Source organism: Malaclemys terrapin, chromosome 1 (genome assembly GCF_027887155.1).
Source record: "Malaclemys terrapin pileata isolate rMalTer1 chromosome 1, rMalTer1.hap1, whole genome shotgun sequence".
Classification (NCBI taxonomy): Eukaryota; Metazoa; Chordata; order Testudines; family Emydidae; genus Malaclemys; species Malaclemys terrapin.
The window spans coordinates 85021353-85040752 of NC_071505.1; the positions used below are offsets into that span (position 1 = coordinate 85021353).

General features: G+C 38.8%; 1 protein-coding gene across 5 annotated transcripts in view; it reads right to left on the reverse strand.

Moving 5' to 3' along the window:
* Positions 1 to 19400, reverse strand: part of ANKS1B (ankyrin repeat and sterile alpha motif domain containing 1B) — a 758955-nt gene that overhangs the window by 38808 nt on the left and 700747 nt on the right. For 3 of the 5 annotated variants that reach the window (XM_054028751.1, XM_054028742.1, XM_054028769.1), the window contains 3 exons: positions 13506 to 13580; positions 7587 to 7715; positions 4678 to 4749 (listed from right to left, as the gene is read on the reverse strand). In XM_054028751.1, the coding sequence (XP_053884726.1) occupies positions 4678 to 4749; positions 7587 to 7715; positions 13506 to 13580 (276 nt within the window). The remainder of the gene's footprint in view (positions 1 to 4677; positions 4750 to 7586; positions 7716 to 13505; positions 13581 to 19400) is intronic. The other 2 variants (XM_054028776.1, XM_054028759.1) reach the window with 1 other exon arrangement.

Here is a 19400-nt window from a genome sequence, read left to right on the forward strand (position 1 = left end):
ATTAGCTAGAAGAGACGTCATTAGTTGGTATTCAGAATTAATTCTTTTATAAACCACTTCCGAAATTATGTCCTAATCTTGGTGCCAGATCCTCCATTAAGCCCATAAGCACTCTTGCAATACTTTAAACACAACATTAATGAATTACATTGGATAGTACTCTGCACATGGCTGTAGGTCTCTACCTTGTTTCGGTATTAATGACATTACTACTTTATTCAGATATATCAAGAAAAGTCTATTATTGTCAGCTTCCTTAAATATTCCCAACAAGACTGGGGTCGGCTAATCATTGTAGATCTTGCAAAATTCTGAACAGCATCACCCAGAATCTTGCCAGGGCTCAACAAGTGTACAGCTGTCAACGTTTCCTCCTACCTTACAAGCTTTTCTAGAGACTTTGGCTCATCTTCAGCAATAAAAGCCATATCAAACCTCTCTAAAAATGTGAGTAAGCTACAGTCACCATTTATTTCTGATTCATAAAGTTTTTTAAAAAATAAAGAATACAAAAACTCTCTAGTTAATACCTGACAAACTACGTACAAATCTGCCATCTGATGTGATAATGATAGGTATTATTCATTGTGCTTGATGAACATTGACTTGTGCTGCTAACAATTTTCCCGCTCATTCTTCATATTCATAGTTTTTGTTTGAGCCCGAATAAAACACATATTTTGCACAAGGCAGTTTAATCACCCGGAGCTAAATACTTTTTATAGACATCTGACAAATGCTGCCCTTTTGCCTCAAGTTGTCAAGTATGATTTTTTTAATCAATTTTGTTTATCTTAGCCCTCTGAGATGCAAACATAGCTCTAATATGTGAGTTTCATGCTGTAGCAGATGAAATTACAGAATCCACATTTTAGGCAATGACATTACTTAAATCCCATGTGGGAGTGGGGGAGGAGGGGAGAGTGGCAGGGGTACTTAGGAAATACTTTGCTAAGACTTTTTAAGCATGCAGCCTTCTCCTCCCCCCTCTCCGCATGCCCTGCCAACTCCAATGGCTGGCACATGTAGGATAGAGGAAATGATCTCTTTATCTCACTTTTGTTTTGGGGGGAAGGAATGACTGAGCCCAAGAGGCCACAATCTCCATCCAAATTCTCCTCTTTTCATGGCGAGGAGGAAAGATTTGGGCCTTGAAAGACTGCCCCTGTCTGTTCCATTTCTCCATTTCATATAAGGTACATCCGCTGAGAAAGACCACCTTCTGCTTATCCTTATCACTGACGATGGAAGGACTGAGCTGTGTAACACTTCCAACTCTAGTATTTAAATCCCAATTCAGCAAAGCATTTAAGCACACACTTTGCTGAATCAGGACCCTAGAACCTTGATTCCTCATATCCCCACACCCAGAAAAGTCTTCCTATTGTCTAGAGAGGTCCTGGGATCCAAAGAATATATCCTCTCATATAAATCCTCAAATGCCCCTATAGATCTGATTGTTTAGAATCTGAATGATTTGGCTGTGCAACTTTAGGGTTATTTAATTACTGGCAGTGAAGTAGCGCCCTTACTTATGTGCTCACAGAACTGTAGTAAGTATAACATAGTGCCCTCTTGGCATAGTCAATAGTCAAGGAATTCAGATATGTGGACACCAGTGTGAGCCTAGAGTAGAACCAGGACTCTGCCCAGCTCTAGATAGGAGACTTCTTTTTCAAAGGCAAAGGCATTGTATTCTGTCTTCCTGTTCCTACAGAGATTTGAAGCAAAGGCAATAAATCTAAAAAAACAGCTTTTACTATCTCCCAGTTCATGCTGAGAGGGATGAAAGTCCTTACATTCTTGGATGTATCTCTCAATATAATTAATAAAAGCATCTTGGGCCAGGACAGAAAAATTTAATCTCGAAATACCAAAGGTCACCTTATAGCAGGTGTGGAAAGAAGATAAGGAGAGTATGCTGTGGTCTGCAGAAGGGGGGAGAGATGTTGTAAGAGAAGTCATCGGAAATTGAACATGCAGACATAAAAAATAAATCCAGTCCAATCAAATTATGTGGATGTGAGAAAAAAGTAATCCATCTCATGGGTGTAGTTCTTGCCAAATGTCCATAGTTCTGGATGAATGCAAGAGCAGCGATAAGCTCCCAGAAGCAAGCTGTCCAAAGCAGTCACAATGGAGCACTCTGGGATAGCTCCCGGAGGCCAATACTGTCGATTTGCGTCTGCACTACCCCAAATTCAACTCAGCAAAGTCGATTTTAGAGCTACTCTCCTCACCGGGGAGGAGTACAGAAGTCGATTTTAAGAGCCCTTTAGGTTGACGGAATGGGGATGGTTGTGTGGACGCAATCATTTTTAAATCAATCTAATGCGGCTAAATTCGACCTAATAATAGAAGAATAAATAAACCTAATGGTGCATAAAATACAGTAATTAACATAAGTAATGTAACAGGGTTAGGACCCAGGATGGCTTAGGACTATTTGATCCCCCTAAATCACAGATGCCAATAGTTAGGCTACACCAATGGTCCCCAAACTTTTCACAGTCATACCTTCCCTAACCCTTGTCTGTGCAACCCACCATGATCTGGGGCCAGGAGCGGGGCAGCAGCTCCTGGAGGAGCACAGACAGGGCCAAGGGGGCCAAGGCTGGGGCCGCAGCTCAGTGTGGGTCTGAGGTCGGGAGCGGAGCTGCGGCTGGGGGTCGAGGCTGGGCCAGAGCTGTGGCCATGCTGTGGTGGGGGCTGGCAGCTGGGGCCGCAGCTGGGTGTGGAGCCGGGGCTGTGGCTGGGGGTGGAATGAGGCTGGGTGGTGCTCCCTCCCCGCCCCCTGTGGGGACTGGCCTACAGTTTGGGAACCACCTTGCTACACACAGAAGGAGAAATTTTTGAATGCCAGATACCATTTCCTTCATTAAAAGATTTTTAGATCAATGATTTTTTTTTGTCATTGACTTCAATAGGAATAGGAGAAAGCCCAAAGAGTAAGAAGCACAAGTAGGTGAAATTCTAAACAAGAAAGATTCTATTTTCATTGCCATGAAAAATAAGCCCATCTGCAGAATTTTGTCTAAACAAAACGTTTTAAAAAGATTTGAATTTTAAAAAGCAACAGAATAGTATTTAATTGTATTATGTTCGATATAGCTTACCAATAAAACTATGTTACTATCAGGGAAAATCTAAAATTCCTATTCAACTGATTTTCATAAGATTCATCTTCAAGGAATGTAATTTAAATCTGAATCAAAGTGATGGCACATTTTAAGCACTTATAAATTGACCATAGCATATTTATAATGATTTTGATGTTGTTCTGAGTTGTCAAATATAATAAATTTATTGAGGATGTCACATATTACTGAGGTGCCAAATTCTGCCTTCAGATCTGTAGATGCATATTTCTGAAAAACAAAGTTAATACTGAGTTTGAGGGGCTTAAAACCTAAATTATAGATAGTACACTCTCCCTTTCTCCAGCCCCAAAAATCACACATTTGTGATTGTGGGTCCTTCAAAAAAGAGTGAATTTCCACCAACAGGGGGAGTTTCCAATGTGAGTAAGAATTATTAGTATGCAGTCAGCTGAAAAAACACAGATCTTCAGGCATTTATAAAGCATAAATTACTGTCAGCCCTTAGGTAGACTAACTTGTGTGAAAGCCTGTGTACTGTAGATATGTGACCAATAAGGAAATGGTTGTCTGACTGCATGAGTTTTACACATTTTCTAGCTCCACAGCAGATAACAATGCTAAATCTTGCATTGAAGAGGCATCATGCACGACGCCTCTAAGATCCATAAACCAATGAATGGATTATACTCATCCAGGCACGTAGTTTTTCATCTGCAATAGATTACTCTATAATTATATTCTTCATTTTTCTTAACCACTTCAGACTACCATGTGTATGAGAACACAGTTGATTGTAATGTGCACATAATAAACTATGTTACTATTGGATAGATATTGTATAGCTAGGCTGTCTATATTTTGTGTTTCTAATAGTATTATGCCTGTCGGATCTAAATCCGGCTTTCTAATAATTTCTCTAAGCAGCTAGAATGAGGCACAAGGTCAACACAAAAACTTGTTCTTAATAGTTTGCAAATATCTGCCATTTTTTCCTGTAAAAGGGTAGAAAAGAATTTATCTCCATAGGCCTGATCGTGCAAAAATGTTAAATATGTGAGTAGTTTCATTAACAGAAAGGGAATGTTAATGAAAGTAAAGTTACTCAAATGTTTAAGTGATTGCAGGGCTCTGCTCTATATTAGGAAATAATGACTTTGTAACATGTTAATAAATTATTCACTAGTATATATATTTCCATTTAGTAAATTATATTTATATTACTGTGCACGAGCCATAATATTAATGAAATCAAGAAGATTTATTCTCACTAACGTGCATGCTCAAATGTATGAAAAATACTTTGAAATATTTTCAAAGAATTAATAGCAAACATGGCACATAAAGCAAATATATACATACAAATCTTTTAGCCTTAGTGTGATAATTGAAATTTACATAAAACATCTATTACTTAAAATCAAGATCAAGGGCAGAATGGACTTTCTGTTGAATACCAAAGTAATATCAAGGATGGTGAAAAATAGATGGATGACAATATAAAGTGGTAACTTTAGTTCACTCAACGGTATCTACTATTTCAATTATTAGACATGAAAATATACATGTATTGACTTACCCTCATCTTTGCACAGGCATCCTGTGTTGATTCTGTGCCTCTAAGCTCTTTTACTAGCATAGAACCTAAATACTAAAATAAGAACACATTCAATTTTCTGTAGTTAAAATCCAGAGCAAAGATAAATCTACAAAAGACTGCTAAAAAGCTGAGGAAACCAGAATAGTAGTAGGTAGCCTAAATATTACATGAGTTGGATTTTTTTACTATATACTTTTGATATTCTGGAATTTCAAATGGAGGTTGTTACTACATATTCTGTATGAAACAGGAACATTTACTAACAAATGAATGCAGAGGGAGAACTTATAAGTGGTACCAGCAAGTAGTCCCTCAAATTAAACAGAAAGCACTACAGAGTGCCATCTTAAAAAATTGCATCTGATTGCAAAATGAAGCATTTACCACTTCTTTTAAAGCAGCCATCTGCAAAAATCACATCACTGTATATAATTATAGGGTTGCAGAAGACAGTAAAGCTAAGCTATGTGCAGCTGATGTGAGCCAATAGATATGCACAGATAGTTAAAATATACTGTTTCTAGGCCTACAGTCAGAGAGTCTCTTTAAAGACTTTAAAGACTGTGTGCCACAGATATACCAACCGGAAAAAGGCAAAAACGTACACACATTTCAGGATAGATAGTAGTGGAGCACAGTACAGTACTGAGGACCATTACCTGGTGCATTACAACTAAGATAGAAAGGTAAGCAAGCCCAATGCAACTGCATAAATATAGGGTAGCCTTGTTTTATTCAGTTAAGTATTGTAGATTATAAAATAAATTGAAATTGAAGCATTTAAGCTAAACATATGTGATTCTATCTAAGTCTTGGATCAAGTCCCAGCTGGGGCCTGATTCTGCTCCAGTGAAGTGAATGGGGGTTTTGTTATTGACTTCAGTGGAAGCAAGATTGGGCCCTTAGGGAAAAACATTCATATTGGAACAAGCTTTGATCTAAGAACATTTAAACTAAAGCATATATTCTTGGGGTTTGCTTACACTGAAACTGGTACAGTTGTGTTGTACTGCTTCAGTATAGACACTTGCTACAGCAATGAGAGGAGTTATCCCATCACAGTATTTAATCCACCTCTCCGAGAGGCAGTAGCTAGGTTGACGGAAGAATTCTTCCATCGACCTAGAGTTAACAATACTGGGGGTTAGGCTGGTATAGCTATGTCTCTCAGAGGCATGGATTTCTCACACCCCGATGTAAGTTTTCTATGTAGACCAGCCCTCAGCTAATGTCTTTCTGTGCTCCCTTTGCTGTTATAGGCCAGCTCAACACCATAAACTTACATCAGTATTGGAAAAATCCACACCCCTGAGCAACGCAGTTATCCTGACCTAACCCCCTGTGTAGACAGAGCTATGTCGATGGGCGGGCTTCTCCAGTTGACATAGCTATCGCTTCTCACAGAGGTGGATTAACTATGTCGGCAGGAGACGCTTTCCCATCTGTGTAGTAGCGTCTATATTGAAGCGCTACAGCTGCACTGGTGTAGACCCACCCATTGTTTATCTACAGTTTGGGCAAGATTGGCCTCCTTGTCTGTACAGGCCCAGGGAGAGGGCACACAGGAGCTGCCCCTTCTCTTTTGCTCCTGTGCAGGGGCAGAGCACAACGTGGTTCTTGTGCTGCTCTGATAGCAAGACACAGGCACAGCCACTTGACATTTCCTCCAAAACTTTCACATGGGCAGACAGGCATGGAAAAAATGTCTCGTTCCTCATCAATTTTGATCCCGTGGCAGAAGGAGGGCAAGGGAAAGAAGGGAAAGCCAGTCCCAGCCCCTGAAGTGCTATTAGACATGCTCAACTCTCCCCACTAGCAACCCTGTGGGGCTAACAGCTACTGAGAAGACTCCTCACACCAGCTGAAGAGCAGAAGTGGCCAGATTCTTTTCATAAGGATGAAAATCCAACTTCCTTCTACTGCTTGTGCTCACAGCAAAGGGGATGAAGAGCTCCCGCCCAAAAGAAGGCAGAGGACAAAGCACAGGTGGCCAGGTGTGAAGGAGAAGGAATGCTGCATCCTCTTAGAGAGTGACAACAGCTTGGGCTCCTTGAAGATTTTGTCACAGAGCCTCCTGGAGCTACAGCTGAGGCATTGCACCTTTGCTCCACCCCAAATGAGAGCCTGTGCATAAAATGTTGGTGCCCTATGTGTTTTAATATCCTATCTTCTGACTGATACTGCAGGGGCAAACCTCATGATCCTTGGTTTATGCACATTTTCATCTAGTGTCATGGAAATAATGGGCAATGGTTATATCTGATTGACTTGACTGCTAGATCAAAGAGCAAGGTAAGATGAGCTTTGAGAGGAAAAGTTTCATTAAACACAAATAGCTGTCAATTAGTAAACTTTGTAAGGAAAAATATGAAAAAAAGCTGAAAAGTGAAATGGATTTCATTTTTTTGTCTGATACATGTAGGATATGGGGCCATGAGCCCTTGAAATTTTACCTGCATTTGTAACATCTTTGTAATAGATACATTACTATTTGAAAATTTGAACTTGTGTGCTGTGTGTATAAAAGCGTGTGTTATAAGATTGGGGAATGCGGCATGGCCACAGAAAGTGTGCCATTTGCTTTCACTGTCACTTGGATAGCCCTTGAGCCTTTTTCTGATGGCATCATTTCTCAGTTGCTATGGATGCATGGGCTGTAATACATCAGAGAATCAAAACAAAAAATATTTCTGATGTTTGCTTCTTATTTATTAACTATGGAATTGTTTCAGAGGAAATACCTTGGTCCATTAAAAATATAGAATGACTTCCTGTTACTGGAAAATATTATAAATTAAAAAAACTCAACACTGTCAGCATTTAACATGATCAGAAACATATATATGCAATCTATGAGAAACCAAAGCACTGATTTTACTAATACTTACAAATGCTTTATAATCACATGACTGGAAGATGAGTTTCTCTGGGTGATGTTGCCAGTACTGTACTGGAGTTGATGCTGTCGCTTCGTTAGGCGGTCGTAAAGTAATTGAAGGTTCTCCCCAGTCTCCTGTCTGAAAATCATAGTTATTCTAAAAGTAGCATAGGTTGCAGGCAAATCTGCTATAAAGTAAGCTCTCTATTGCTGTATCTAATTTACATTTATTGTGTACTTACTATCCCTATGTTATGTAAATAATATAATATATGAACACAACTTGTATAGTACTTTTCATGGTTTAGTTTATAATCCAAGAGTCACCTGCTGTACAGTTCAGTGATGCTTGAACTTAATTTGTTTACTTTTCAAATAAAATAATTAAACACTTGAATTCTTTCAAAAACATGATTAAGTTTGAAAGATATGTATAAAAATGAGAGCTCTTGAAAAGTCATAAGATACAGAAAAATCCCTCCCATTCATAGAAAAATAATTCTGCTTTGTGTTTTGCAGACTTTTCTACACAGCTAACAAATTTCCTATTACCCCAATTTATGTCATTAATTGATAATATAATATGTATATTTTCCCAAACAATCCAAATAATTCAGACCTTGATATGATTTACATACTTATTGTCTACAAACATAGAAGGCTAAAAAGCTAAATATGCTGTTGTAATTAGGGACAATTTCACATATTAGAAAGCAAAAAACGATTCTGAAGAGTAAAATTTTGTGCCAGGACAGTGAGCCACCACCAGCTAATCAAGGACAATTTGTTGCCACCAACAGGCATCAACAATTCACTATGGAATGAGGCAAATTCATAATATGATTATTTTTCAGGTTAACAAAAAATAATTATAAGCAGATCTTTGCTTAATTTACTGTAAATGTTTTGTGTGTATCAATGATCTTTGCTGTGAATAATTCTTACTGTTTTATATCATTTTTAGTTTTTCCCTATTATCCCCAAATTTTAGTCTCCTGAGCTAGGAGCTATGTTTTTCTTTTACTCATTTTTAAATCATTATAGTCTATATTATTCTTTCCTCTTTAATCTCTCTATCTATACATTTACTTTGATCACCTTTTATTGATGTCTGCCTGTATATTTAACACTATTTCCTTTTCACATTCAGGCTTAACATTTGTATTAATGACTACCTTTCTGTCTCTTTCTGTTACCCTCTTCTGACATTTTTCTCAGGGCCAGATAAGTCCCCAACCCACTCCAGGATAATCAGTGAGATTGTAGTTTTCTCCTAAGTTATTTCATCAGGGTCATTGTTTGCTCCCAGAGGAAAAGGTTGTAGAGGTCCAGTCCAAAAGGCCATCACAAACTTGATGATTCAGACTTAGATGTTCCCCATCATGTATAATTCTGGGGCTACGATCGACCTTCAGAAATTCTCTCTTTTTCTGCTACAGATCTCTCTCTCTCTCTCTCTCTCTCTCCGTTTTCCTCTCCTATGTGATTATTTTTTACTTTGATTTGTTCTACCGTTTTCTCTACCACTACATCCACATCTTTGCAATACTTTTTTTTGGTTTGGGTTGGAATTGGCAACAAATTGTTGGCAGTTAATTAGCATGTAATTTAAGCTATTAATAGAAAAATGGAATTGGGTTAAGATTCCCTTTTTAAAAGTTTATCGAAACACTTAATTGATGTAAAAACATATGGAAATATTCTAATCAAAGAGCAATTTAAACGTCTAGCAACCCATCACTTTATCAATTAAACCAGGACAGAGTAAACAAAACAAGGACGGTACATCCATTTTCATGTGTCACACAATAGTGAAAGGACAGAAACTTGCACAACTTTGCAATGAAAAGCAAGAGGTAAATCTGGAAACATGAATATTACCCTGCCAATGTGATAACTTAAAGCAAGTGTACACATCATAAAACAAGTAGAAGCCACTTAACGCCATGATTATTCCTCCCATCCACAGATGGTACAGTACAGTAATTCACAATCTGCCTATTTAATGTTGCTTAGATACTCCAAAAATAGGGACCTTATACCTAGTCAGATATATGGAATGTCCTTCTGCAGAAGTTAGTGGTATAGACTGCATAGCGGCCACATTCACATTTTGGAAGGAAAGCAGTGTTGCCACTGTTCCAGTTATGGCATATTGCAATATGCTCAGAGACTATTCACCGTCTTTTACAGAAATGCTGATTCAATATGATTAAAAAGAAAGGGCAGGGATTTGGAGCCTGATTTTTTTCTCTCTGAATTCAATGGGGATTTGCTACCAGCTACAAGGAGAGCAGGATTGAATCCTTCAGGAGAGTTTATGTCATTCCTAATAGTCAATTGTTCAAGGGCCCGTAGATGTCAGAACACTTGAAATCCTCTTGTTTTAAGACTTTTTTTTTCGCCAATAGTGGCTTTTAATGAACTAAAGATCTGCTGGACAATTTATAGGAGGAAACTGTTCAGCAGGGGGGCATGCCTCATGCATTTAGCAAGAAGACATTGCCATGGACCAGGCCTGATAAAAGGATGGATGGAGTAAAGAAGCCATAAAGGTAAAGCCTTTGATCCTTGCTTCTTGAACCCTGGCTATTCAAAGGATTTTAACAAGGTAGGAACAGGAGTCCCATAGTAGAGATGACACTGGGTCATGTCTCTAGACCCCCATGCTGCACTGATCCTAAGAGGATTTACTCCCATACACAGAAGACAGATAGCAGTAAGAGATTAAATGAGGAGTAAAATAAGTAAGTTAATTTACACTTTGGACTATTTTTGCACAAAAGATATTAAAAGTAAAAGTATTAAAAAAACCTTATTTTTTGTCAGGAACCAATATTTCAGTCTGTAAATGGACAGCAGTGGCAGGAGAAACAGTGAAGATTGCTAACAGACAGGTCTAATGTATAAAGGAGCTAAGAAGCGACAATCTCGAGGAAATAAGAAATAATCTTTAGCTGAAACAATAAAGATCAAGTATGACACACTTGCAGGGGGACTGTGCAGATACCATTCCTTTGTATTAATCACTCTATTAATAAGTACAATCATCGAAATAAAGACCCTATTCCCTTTCAATTTAGATAAAAAATAATTGATAAAATTACCCTAAAAGTGCTTGGGACTAGAATGGTGGATCTAAATACATAATACAGCTGAGAGAGCTACAGCAACCTGCTGTTACTGACAGACCATTGGAGTTGAAAACCTTTTGTGTATTCCAATCAGCATCTTCTTGTAGAGATAGCAACTACTAAGAAATGTGGCAAAAAATGTAAGTGTGGATTATTTTTGATTGATGAAAAAAGAAGGCATGTTACCCACAGAGCCCTGTAATGCTCTTTTGTAACTATATCATGTGTTCTTTAATATTCAGCTGAAGCTATGTTTTCATCTCATTTATTTTTGATTGCCTCCTACCAAGCTCCTTATAATTTTAGACAACGCTATTGCCAATACCCACTATTTCTCCTAAGTCAATAATAACAGTTACTATTTGAAAATACTTAGACTGGAACAAATATGTGTGCCTATATAAACAGAGCAGTAGCCTTTGTCTATCTTTACTCCATCGTCTCCCTCCTGCTTTTCACCTTCACTTGTCCCATCATGTCTAAAGTTAGATTGTAAACTCTTCAGGACAGGGACCGTGTCTTTCTATTTATTTTGTGGGGTAACAGGGCAGACTCTAAGACCCTGTGTAGTAATAAAGAGCTTTTCTGTGAGTCACTAAAATTCTGAACTGAAATTTAGGACAATTATAGCTGAGTCATGTTGGCAGGGGAGTCCTGTTAATTCCATCCAGGCTATAAAGGAGTGGAAGCAGCTCTTTGGGAAAGAGGAGATCCTAAATGGAAACTGTAGGGCCTGAGGAGTAAGCTTAGGCTTAAACGTTTGAGTTACGAATAATGCAAAACCTGAGAGGTGAGTTTGGATACTAACTCATGGTCCATATATTGGGATTCAGGCCCATTCACAAGTACCTAATGCATTTTCAGCCACTATAAAAATAATACAATGGTCTCCATTTGTAAGCTAAGACACTGGACTGACCACATTTAATTTAGTTTTTAATAGCACATATGTTCTTATAAATCTTTTGATTTCAGTACTTTTATTTGTAAGACCCAGAGATAACCAAACAACTAAATATTTCATATTACAACACACCATATATGTGGAGGTGATATAGCTGTGATGAATTGGAGACATGTGATAAATGTATTCATTGCATGTCTTTAGTTTGTCACATACCAGAGCAATTTATCACATGCTTGTGATAGCATCCCATGCCCACTAGTCTGTCTCCTTGGGCCTTATTTTAACATTCCATACCCTCCCCCCCAGCAGCTTCCAACAGCCACTTTGTTGTTTGTCTGTTTTCCCTAACTACCCTGAGAGAGAAATGTTTCCTTCTCTTCCGCCCTACAAATATGGATTTTCTCTCACAAAATTACCCCAACCCAAGATCCAGTGGGACAAGATTCAATCCTTTGTCAGTGATGGATTTTCTAGCCATAAATGTCAAAGCTTTTAAGTCAGGTATCTCATGTTCCTACAGTACTTTATACCACTGGGAATGGGGAGACTTCCAGCTTCCCAGTGGAACACACCATTCTTGCTTCTAGCCCTAGACAGGACTGATTTATTGGATATTAATTAAGTGACACTGAAAAAGTAGATTATAACTATTAGGGCATTTTTAGAATTGCTGCACGTACGCTTGTTTTAATTTTTCCCTCCTGCAGTTTGACTCAAGATAACTAAGGAATCTGACTGCAGAGACAGAGATTTCAGAAGTAATTCCCAAACATTTTTTTATAAACTCTCTAAACCATTCATAATCTCTTTCTAAAATATGGAAGGTACAAAAATTGACACAGAAAAGCTAGAGTAGGCCTGTTTTAGAGGGTTTTGAATTTTGTTTTTTAACTGGGACTATTTGTTGTAACTGTCCACCAGTAAAGCCAGGTGCCTTAGTGCCAACACCATGCATTAGTTACCAGGACTATAAAGAAGAGCACACACAATACAATGCGTTTAGCTGAAATTTTAAATTTTTTGTCCCAGGAGGAATTTTAAGTGTTCTGTGGGACCAGCCAAAATCCAGTTCAATTTTTTTAATATCCTCTATCAGAAGATAGATTTCCTATGGCCACTTCAGAACCTTTCAAATCTTTGTTTTTTGAAACAAAGGTAAATTTTTAAACGATTCGAAAAGTTTCTTGGTATGCCTGAAGAAACCCAGAAACTTTCTAAAGAATGGTAGCTGAGATATCCTCCTATCACAAAGGTCATTCAAGATGGCAGTCATGTCATGTGTATGGGACCATCATGAGCCTTTTAAAAGTATCATATATGGGGAAAACGTAAACTATTGACAGAGAGAGTTCTGTATAGCATGTTACAGATAACTTTTTACTATCACTTGAATAGCACAGTTTTTCACATAAATTACACCAATTTGGGGCATTATCAAGGTCACATATAATTCACAAGAAATGGCTTACTGCCACAGCAAAGATGGCATCATCTCAAAGTTCATCAGTTAGATATGAGGAATGTAGATCCTACTTATTAACAGGAAGGCTGATGCACAAAACAAGGTGCACAAACTAAGCAATTTACACATTCTTGCTTTTTAAAAAATGAGCAAACAAAAAGTGCTGGAACAGACATCAAATCTACCATTAGGTAAGTTTTAACTTAACTCTAGAACTAAAAATCTTCATCTTCCGTCACACAATCAACATAAAACTAATCACACACCATGATAAATGAATGTACACATACATAATCCCACGTGTCAGCAGACAGTACAAATTATTTTGCAATTTCAACATGACACCCATATAAGTACTAATGACACCATGGCAACACATTACACTTCCATACAGTGACAATGTAGCTGTTTATTACAGTATCTTACATTATGAACCTGATGCATCGATGAGAAAGGAAATCCTGCATTCTGGTTGGTCCATATCTCACAGACAGAGGACTGCTAATATAAACAGAAAACTACATCTCATCTTGTAAAATATTAATGCACTACAACCATCAAAAAGCAGGAATAATAAGTATGAAAAGAAAAGGATTGCAACAACAGTTTAAAAATGGCAGCACTTAGAGTCAGTTTTCATTTATTTGCTGACAAAACATTTTTCGGACTTACTTAAAAAATATAGTTTATTTAAGACTTCAGAAGAGATTTCACACTGCGCATACAATAAAAATAATTAATCATAAATGCTGGTGAAACCCAGCTCTGTAAATAGAAAATAAAAAAATAAATGGGAAAAGTATAGAGAGGAGGCAAAATGGGTTGCTTTCGGTTTGTTTTTTTACCAGTCAAAAGGCCAGTTGTGTTTTGGTTTTTGAGTCACATTGGGGACGGAGGGTTCATAGAGATTTTTTTGGGTGGGGGTGAAATCAGGAAAAATTAGTAATAGTGAAATAACTTTAAAATTCCATGTGAACTGTAGCTATTAAAAGAGGAAAATGCAAGATAGTAAAGTGAAGTGATCATCCACCATCTCCCTCCAATAGTAATTCCCTTTCATTCAAACATATAGGGCCAAATACTGCCCTCTACTGAATTCCTCTGAAGTTAATCAAATGGGCAGCATTGGTCTCACACTGTCCATCCAATATTTTACAAGAAACCTGCGTTAACAACAGTAAAGTAAGGATCATATTGCAGTAACTGGAGCAAAAGCAACAGAACGATATAGGCATAGCATCTGTCGGCCCCTTTTGCATATTTCCTTAGTGGGATGCCATCAAGAAAGCCACTGTGACACTACAAGAAATGCTAAGATAACATTTCATAGTAGCCAAGCAACTAAAATAAGCGCCAGACGTGGGAACTGCCCACAGTATCCTGAGCAGGCAGCAACAAAAGGCACTAAACACATGAGAAATGCAACTGCAGCCTCTAGAATAGCTAGCAATTAATACATCAATAGTTTAACCACAATATACACAGCATAGCTGGCAGCTAAAGACAACACCAAGAATTTAATATCAGTGTCCAAAAAAGTTAGCATTCAAATAGACACAACTGTGCGCAAGAAAGTGACTCTTGCCCTTACCTTTTGCTGTCTGAAATCTGGATGCCTTGCAGGGTGACAGGCTACGTCACCACTAACATTCTGGTGACTGGCAAAAGCAGATGGGCTTTCTCTGGGCTAACCTGCAAGTCCTCCCAGACTGGCTGGTAGCAAGCTAGTATCTTTCACTTGTCTTTATTTCCCTCAAGTTTCCACAGATATTTGTTTAAAATGTTATCTCCCCCCACCAGTATCTTTTAAACCTTTCCATGTCTGTTGTTCACTTTTTGCCTCCCCATTTTGTTTCCCAAAAGTCATATCTCCAGGCCCCGTATCCCACTGGCGACTTTAATAATTTGAGTTCCAGGATCCACAGGACACTACACTTTGATGTCATGAAATATCAAATGAAAACATAACCTGACCTTTCCAATTTCCTTCTTGTCCATCCTGATTCTGCTGTCCACCTCAAAACATATCCCCACACCTAAGGACATTGCTTCTGGCCCTCCTATCCTCCGCAGACTCACCCTGCTACTAACTATCCTGAAATACATTTCTCCAGTAGCAGGGCCAGGTGTTAATGCAACCCCAAATACTCTTCTTGCCCACATATTCTTAAACTGTTCCACAGAGTATTCTTTCTGGTCACTTGATTCCTCTTTTTATCTACTCCAGATTCTCAGATCTTCTCATGCCTAGTCTTCCACTGAAGAGGCACTCCAGAATGACTTTTTGACTGCCTGCAGTGACACTTCAGTGAAGGAAGGAAACTATGCTTTTGCAAAACTAACTATATTTATAGTGCATTAGTAGTCTATAAAAGTATGTTTTACAGTTAATATTAATTCTCCTAAAGAATTACCTCAGCCCAGCTTTACTCTATGTAATGGAGTACAATCTTCTGTAGAACATATCTCATTTAGCAAGGTGTGAATCAAACAGTTAATTGAGTTCTAATTTGGACAAAATCTGGACAAAATGTCCATAGTGACGAACAGCTTGATCCTGCAAAAACTTACTACCTGGTATGACACTGATTCCTGTGTATAGTCCCAGTGAGCAGGCTACTCACAGTAATCAGCCATACACCCAGTAGTAAATATTTGCAGGATCAGGACTTAAGAGAAATGTTTTTTTTAAAAGTTCTGAAAAGAGGCACTAAAGTGATTTAAAGAGCATTCTATATGACTATTGCAACATCCAGTAGGATGTAGAACTTCTCATAACCCAGTTCTGTGCCTATTGATGTTTCAGTGGATAGAAAATTTAGACACAGTGGAAATATTAATGTTATAAAGGACAGTGGGTTTTATGCAGAAACCCAGATTTTCCTGCCTCTGAAGAAAATAGAATTTAGCATTTACTCTATATATCTTCTATGGCTTCAAAGTGCTGAACAAACATTAATCAATGAAGTATTGAATTCCCTGAGAAGCCGCTAAGGAAGTTTGCTTATTTCTATTTTGAATATGGAGAAACTGACCAAAGAAGAGAGATTGAGAGTGACTGTCCAAGGTCACAAACTAGTTAGTAGGAGAGTTGGGATTAGAATTCAGGAGCTACCAGTTCGCAGGCCCCTAGAACATGTTACCTCAAAACAAGAAAAGAACAAAGTGTACAGCCTATCTGAACAATAGACAGTGTACACAAACAAAAAAAAAAAAACTCGGGCACTTAATACCAGGGACACAGAGCTCTGTGAGAAAAGGTTAACAACTAGCAACATTTTGCAAAGAGATACTGTGAAGGACAGAAAAAATGTCATCAGCTATTCCTAATAAATATTACCAAATGCACAAAGAAATAAATGCAAACTATTAACATTCAAACAACAAAACATGCATATTCATATGAAATCGCATTCCCCCAAAATATATACAGATAGATTATATATACAGGATGTTCCCCAGATCATTGTCCCATTACAACTTGGGACCCTTTAGAAGAATTGTGTTAAGAAATTGCTTCTGTCAACATCGCCTTACTTTCATAAAATATATTCACACAAAGAAAAAAATATTACTAGCTATTTCTTTCCTGTGAACTTCCTCTACTATTTCAGACAGTCAGGCTTAATCCTCTCAGACATCCATTGTTCAGGTAGTGGCCACAGAATGTTTGAGCACTTCACTCTTTCCCAGTTTTCTTTTAATCTACTCTCCTTTTTCCTGCAGTCCAGTATTTCCATAAGTTAAAAAAATGGTAGCCCTGCTCTCTAAAACACGTCTAAAGCTTGTCTGAGAATGTTCCCATAAATCCTGAGACACATCTGCACCGGTGTAACCAAAATACTGGTGCAGAGTATATGTGTTCTAAAAAATACTACTTTTATCTGTCACTTAGGTCGTGCTTTTCATTTGTAGATTTGCAAGCACTTCACCAGCCTCATTATCTTCATTTTACAGATGGTGAAACTGAGGCACAGTCCAAGTAAGTGACTTGTCCATCATCCCACACAAGAGTCAATGGCAGAGTCAGGATTAGGACCCAGGTCTCCACATTCCAGGTGCCCTATGCGCCGGAACTGCAGTACCCAACCAAGTTATGAACCATTCTAACTCAAGCTAACAGGGGAGAACAGGTAGAGAGGCTGCGAAGAGAAAAGGTTGTACACTTCTCTCCCTTCTTCCCTCATAAATGCAACATATGGAGTTCAAGACAAACAGCCCTTTGCCCCCAGCAAGTAGAGGCTGCATCTAATAAAAAAACTGAAAGTGAGCTTGTAATATTTGGAGAACTTGGGAAGGATTAATAGGCAACCACCTTATACAATTTCTGCTGTAACGCCATCCCCCTACCCTCAAATAAAATGATAAATGTTGGAATTGAAAAATGCTTTAACCTTGGCTATTAGACAAAGTGGCTGAGGTAATATCTTTTCTGGGACCAACTTCAGGTGATCTGAAGAAGAGCTCTGTGTAAACTCAGAAGTTTGTCTCTCTCATCAACGGAAGTTGGTCCAATAAAAGATATTACCTCACCCAACTTGTCTCTCTAATATCCTGAAACCAACATGGCTACCACAACATTGCATTAACCTTGGCTAGTCGTGAGAGACTGAAGGTCCTGTAGACTTATTCAAAGCAGGATCTAATCCACGCAGCATAATTACAGACACTACACATCTTGCTGAACCATGGGAAAAATGAATAATGCTCAGTGCTTGTGATCTACGGGGCATATTCATGTAGCTTGCAGCCCCTTTATTCAGCATCTGTGTGTGTGTGTGGATTGGGGGGTCTCTGTGACTGAAGAGACCAGGGATTGGCAACCTTTGGCATGCGGCTCACCAGGGTAAGCACCCTGGCGGGCCGGGCCTGTTTGTTTACCTGCCGCATCCGCAGGTTTGGCCAATCGCGGCTCCCACTGGCCGCAATTCACCGCTCCAGGTCAATGGGGGCTGCAGGAAGCGACGGCCAGCACATCCCTTGGCCCGCACCGCTTCCCGCAGCCCCCATTGGCCTGGAGCAGTGAACCACGGCCAGTGGGAGCTGCGAATGGCCAAACCTGCAGACGCAGCAGGTAAACAAACTGGCCCAGCCTGTCAGGGTGCTTACCCTGGCAAGCCGCGTGCCAAAGATTGCCGATCCCTGGAACAGACGCTCACAGTGCAATGCAGTGGCTAAGAGAGCAAATGGGATCCTTGGATGCATAAGCAAGGGAATACTGAGTAGGTGTAAGGAGGTGATACTACCCCTGGGCACAGCATTAGTGAGACTATTCCAGGGATACTGATTCCAGGTCTGGTGTCTACATTTTAAAAAAGATTGGTGGCAAGATTGTTTTAGAAAAGAGCTACAAGAATGATTTGTGCCCTGGAAAACCCACCAGCGAGAGGCTATAGAAGCTCAAGCTATTTAGTTTATCCAACAAAAGGTTAACAGGGGACTTGAACACAGTACTACATGGGGAAGAGATTTCCGAAAGCAGAGAGCTCTTTAGTTTAACAGACAATGGCAGAACAAAAGACAGTGGCTGGAAGCTGAAGATAAAATAAATTCAGACTAGAAATAAGATGCAGTTTTTTAACAGTGAGGGTAATTACAGTCAAGCACCAATTATCCATATTTAGGCAGCTAAAATATATGGACTGCTTTTCAAAAAAGCACCCATAGCTCCAATGGAGGGCCGTAGTCTTTCCGGGAGCTAAAAGATTTGGATATTGGAGCTTAGAGCTCTTCTCTGGATTCTTTGCGTTTTTTATTTTATTAGATCTGAGTTACTTTGTCAAGAGGAACTGCCACTCTCCCTGGATCTTCCAGATCACCCTTACAAAAATAATGCTTGTATAAGTGAAAAAACCTGTAAATGAGTAGTTTCAGAGTAGCAGCCGTGTTAGTCTGTCTCTGCAAAAAGAACAGGAGTACTTGTGGAACCTTAGAGACTAACAAATTTATTAGAGCATAAGCTTTCGTGGGCTACAGCCCACTTCTTCAGATGCATAGAATGGAACATATATTGAGGAGATATATATACACACATACAGAGAGCATGAACAGGTGGGAGTTGTCTTACCAACTCTGAGAGGCCAATTAAGTAAGTGGAAAAAAAACTTCTGAAGTGATAAGCAAGATAGCCCAGTACAGACAGTTTGATAAGAAGTGTGAGAATACTTCTCCCCTTGTAAGTATTCTCACACTTCTTATCAAACTGTCTGTACTGGGCTATCTTGATTATCACTTCAAAAGTTTTTTTTCACTTACTTAATTGGCCTCTCAAAGTTGGTAAGACAACTCCCACCTGTTCATGCTCTCTGTATGTGTATATAT